The 4,505-nt window shown below is 41.3% G+C and overlaps 1 protein-coding gene across 1 annotated transcript in view; it reads left to right on the forward strand.

The window, feature by feature from the left end:
* The window catches only part of LOC108317795 (putative protein FAM47D), a 2,874-nt gene extending 1,582 nt beyond the window's left edge, over window positions 1-1,292 (forward strand). The window contains exon 2 of the mRNA XM_017548491.2: window positions 178-1,292. Within this exon, the coding sequence (XP_017403980.1) occupies window positions 178-1,292 (1,115 nt within the window). The remainder of the gene's footprint in view (window positions 1-177) is intronic.
* The last annotated feature ends 3,213 nt before the right edge of the window (window positions 1,293-4,505 follow it).

Here is a 4,505-nt window from a genome sequence, read left to right on the forward strand (position 1 = left end):
CTCCCAAGAGTCGTCGATCGTCCAGTCTCCCACCGGAACCCCCCAAGACTGAAGTGTCTCATGTCCAACCAGAGCCTCCCAAGACTCAGAGGCCCTGTTCCAGCCCGGAACCTCCCGACACTAGTGTGGTGTCCAATCTCCTACTAGACATACTGAAACTGCTGGATTCCCAGAAGGAGCTGAAGGACGTATGGGCTCGTTGTGAGGCCCGGGTGAAGGCAAGCGAGAAACCCACCCAGTCTGATAAATACCTTTCTGCAGAAGTCATCCAGCAGCTTCCCGAGGTTTTCCTGCTTCCCGAGATTCACTTATCGAATCTCCGCGTAGAGTCTCTCAAGACTCGTCGGGGGTCCCGTGTCCGCCCGGGGCATCCGAAGACTCGTCGGGTGTCCCGTCTCCGCTCCGAGCATCTGAAGACTCGTCTGGGGTCCCGTCTCCACCCGGAGCCTCCCAAGACTCGTCGGACGTCCATTCTCCACCCGGAACCCCCCAAGACTCATCGGGGGTCCAGTCTCCACCCAGAGCCTCCCAAGACTCGTCGCGGGTCCAGTCTCCGTCCAGAGCCTCCCAAGACTGAAGTGTCTCATCTCCACCCAGAGCCTCCCAAAGCTCCAGTGTCCCAACAATTATCGGAGCCTCCCAAGATTCGAGCGTCCTTTCTAAAAGCACTGTTTCCAGAAGATACACCAAGCACAAGGAAGGATTCTCTTAAATTTAGATACACATCAGAAAAACTCCGTGACTTCTTCAAGTGGACTGAAGAAATGGGAGCTGATGAAGAATCCATCAGGGATCTCTTCGACTTTACTCCCAAGTGCAAACCAACCTATGACGACCAACAGATAAAGAAGATAAACAAGTGGTCCTCAGAGCTGCAGTACAACATAGAGCTAGATGAAATGGATGAGGTCAAATTACTATCAAAGGAAAAATTCTGGAGGAGAACATCGCAGACAGCACCAAATTCTTATACTGCGCAACCTGTGAAGATGAGGTATGGAGCGTGGTACCTCAAGCCTAAGCTGTGGAGAAAGCTAAGAAGTGATGAACCTTTGATTGACCCCAAGCTGTTACTGAAAAAGCCTCATAAACCCGACATTCTTGACGAACTTTACGGACCGATCGCCTTTAAGGATTTCATTCTAAGCAAGGGCTACAAAATGCCTGGCGTCATTGAAAAGCTGTTTACCAGGATGGGATGGAAATATGACACTGTTAAGACTCCTATGGAACGTGTAACAAAATATTTCAAGTACAAGCCAGAGGACACAAATGTATCGGAAGAAAATTAGATGGTTTTCAATGGGGTATTTCTTGCTCTCATTTTAAACATCAATCAAAATTTATGATGACTGGCCTGGTAAGTGTACAACTTTGGCAACATCTGTAAATTCAGTATCTAATGTTTATACACATTTCTTAATCACCTGCTTTGGCTTCATTATTTCATATATTTTATCAATTATCTGATTAATATCACTGTGAATATTACATCATAATGTCAATTATTTGTAAAAATACATAAAGCCAGAAACAAAAGAATTATCCTTAAACAGAGAAACAGGGTCAGGCACGTAACCCTCCCTGCTTTTGGATGCATAGGTGTGCCGATCACTTAAGCCCAGGAGTTCCAGACCAGCCTGTGCAACATGCTGAAACCTGGTCTTTACAAAAAAAATGCAAAAATTAGCCAGGTGTGGTGGTGTGCATCTATAGTCCCAGTTACCCAGGGGGGGCTGAGGTGGGAGGATTGCTTCAGCCCAGGAGGTGGACACTGCGGTAAGCCATGATCCTGCTACTGCACTCCTGTCTGGGTGACAGAGCAAGATGCCATCTCAAAAAAAAAAAAAAAAAACAAATATGCTGAGTAAAAGAAGAATTGTATAACTCTTCTTATATTAAAATTGTAGTGAAATAATTATGACAATTATTTTGTTTACCAAAAATTTGAGTCTATAACCAAAATAATGTTAATACTTTTTAATATTAAAATTGTTATCTTCCTCTTTGGGATGCCATCCAACCCCCAAAAACAAGTTTGAAAACTATGAAAATCATAAATGAAACTTGAGTTATGCCATTATATCTCTCAATTGAATGTTTGCGAATTTTCATCATGTTCATAAACCTTCACTACAAAAGACTATTACCAAATAATATAAACAGGTACAGAATATGAGGTAGCTACAACTTCCTGGCAAATCTCATGTGCAAAATAGATCTGTATGACAAAAGCTACCAAGTGACATCAAATATCCTTACATGTCTGTTCAAGTTCAAATAATTTTCATTTCACTAATAGCAATTTAAAATGCACTCATAAGTTTAAAATAAAAAATCAAGCAACTTCGTTACCCCTCAAAAATAACAGTTAACACTGGCGGAGGTAAATTTGTAGCTAAATGTAGTTGTAGTACAGATCTGTAGTGCACTTTTTCTTTCAGTGATGAAAGAATCCATCTGTAAATGGAAGTATATGCATTTATTTCATCTAAGTAAGGAGTGATATATACATCTGTCTATGTGCAAACTCTGTAGTGAAGCTTGTCTGTGGGCAGTGTGTTCCTGAAGAATAAGTTTTTTATGTTGTTTGCTCAGGCAAGGTCTAGAATTTCTCTTCAAATTCATCATCATAAACTTAGGTTCATATCACCACTGTATCTTATTGGATCTGCAACAATTTCCAACCCGTGTCTCTTCTGGAATGCATTTTTATAAAATACAAGCATGGCTTGTTAATTCTCCAGGCTCCTTTTATCTAGGTACATAAACACCCATACACACATGCACAGGCATACATGCACATGCTCCTGCATTCCAGACTACAATCAATATTCCTTTTCTTCTGTATCTTTCTTGTGTCTTCATACGTAACTTTCACTATTGTTAGGACTTCACTGAGGCCATGTACTTCTGTTTCAGTTTCTCCCCACCAACGTCAGTTTCATGATTACTTTTATTAAGATCTTATGTATGTAGACAGGGACACTCATTTCCCAGTTGTCTTCCGCTGAAGAACTCACTTCAATATCCTAGAGAAATTAGTCATGAATGCCTTCAAAATAAGGGAAATCCCCACACTTATTTATTCAGACTTCAGAGAGGCCAATGTCATGCCTCACGGCTCAGAGATATCTGGTTTCTTTCTTTTTCTTTTCGAGATAGAGTCTTGCTCTGTCACCCAGGCTGGAGTGCTGTGTCATGATCTTGACTCACTACTACTTCTGCCTCCTGGGTTCAACCAATTCTGCCTCAGCCTCCCCTGTAGCTGGGACTACAGGCACACACCACAATGCCCAGCTAATTTTTGTATTTTTAGTAGAGACAGGGTTTCAGCTCATTGGCCAGACTAGTCTCGAACTCCTGACCTTGCGATCTGCCCCTCTCAGCCTCCCAAAGTTCTGGGATTACAGGTGTGAGCCACTGCACCTGGCTGAGTTATCTGGTTTCTCAAGTTCTCCACTGAAGCTTTGGACTTCATGCAGCAGCATTCAATGTTAAGTTCCTTTCAGCAAGAGACAGACCTAGTTTTCCACATTTTGTTATGTGACCTTGCACTTCACAGAGGATGTATCCTCATCTACACAATGGACACCATGTGATGAAACTCCAATTCTGGTGAGACTTAAAGGATTACTTATTAAAGTGCCTAATGCCTCAAAAATCATAGAATTGATACTCAACATATATTTGTGGAAAGGGAGGGAGTAGGAAAGGAAGAAGGGTCCTATAAAAATCACAACAGAAAGACAGCAGTAAAATAACTTTTTGATGGTGTTTCTCTGATGACAGCCTTTATCTCTATTACACACAAACAGCCTTTGCTTAAGATGAAAAAGTACTGCTTGCTTTGACTGCACATGTACTAAAATTAAGATGAAAAAGTATAATTAAAAAATAAGAGCCACTGGTTAGGGCTTCTATTGCTTATTGGCAATGACTACTTCCAGTGAAATAAACTTTCCTCAGAGAAATTATGCAGGTTTCTCCACACTGTAATTATACATATTGGTATTATTTGTCACACAGATATAAACAGAAAAAATAACTGATCTTTTTTGATTTTTAACACCAGTTGGCTTTCTGAAAACATCCGGATTTTGAATCCGTAAGTTTTAGAAAGAGAGGGAATTCAAGAGAAGTTGATATGTAACTGTCCCTGTGTAGCCTAAAGCTATGAATGGTATATTCCATAAATGCTGTAATAATTCTACTACAGCATCACATAGATTTCATAAAGGCTTTGGAGAATTGGACTGAAGGAACATGTGATTTAACAAAAATGATGGCAATTATTTTTCATTTATCAGAGTCTGCATGAATGAGCAAGGCCTTTGGAGCTAGGCAAAAATGAGTTCATATCCCAGTGCTGCCATGCTCTTATCCTGAAGCTTTAGGCAGAGGCAGAACAGGTGGACGGAAAACACAGAGGGTAGAAGCTAGGAACCCTTCCCAGAGCCACCACGCACTAGAATGTGTTCCTGGCCCCCAATAAGTTTTACAAA

The sequence above is a fragment of the Cebus imitator genome, unplaced genomic scaffold (assembly GCF_001604975.1).
Source record: "Cebus imitator isolate Cc_AM_T3 unplaced genomic scaffold, Cebus_imitator-1.0 Scaffold208, whole genome shotgun sequence".
Classification (NCBI taxonomy): Eukaryota; Metazoa; Chordata; class Mammalia; order Primates; family Cebidae; genus Cebus; species Cebus imitator.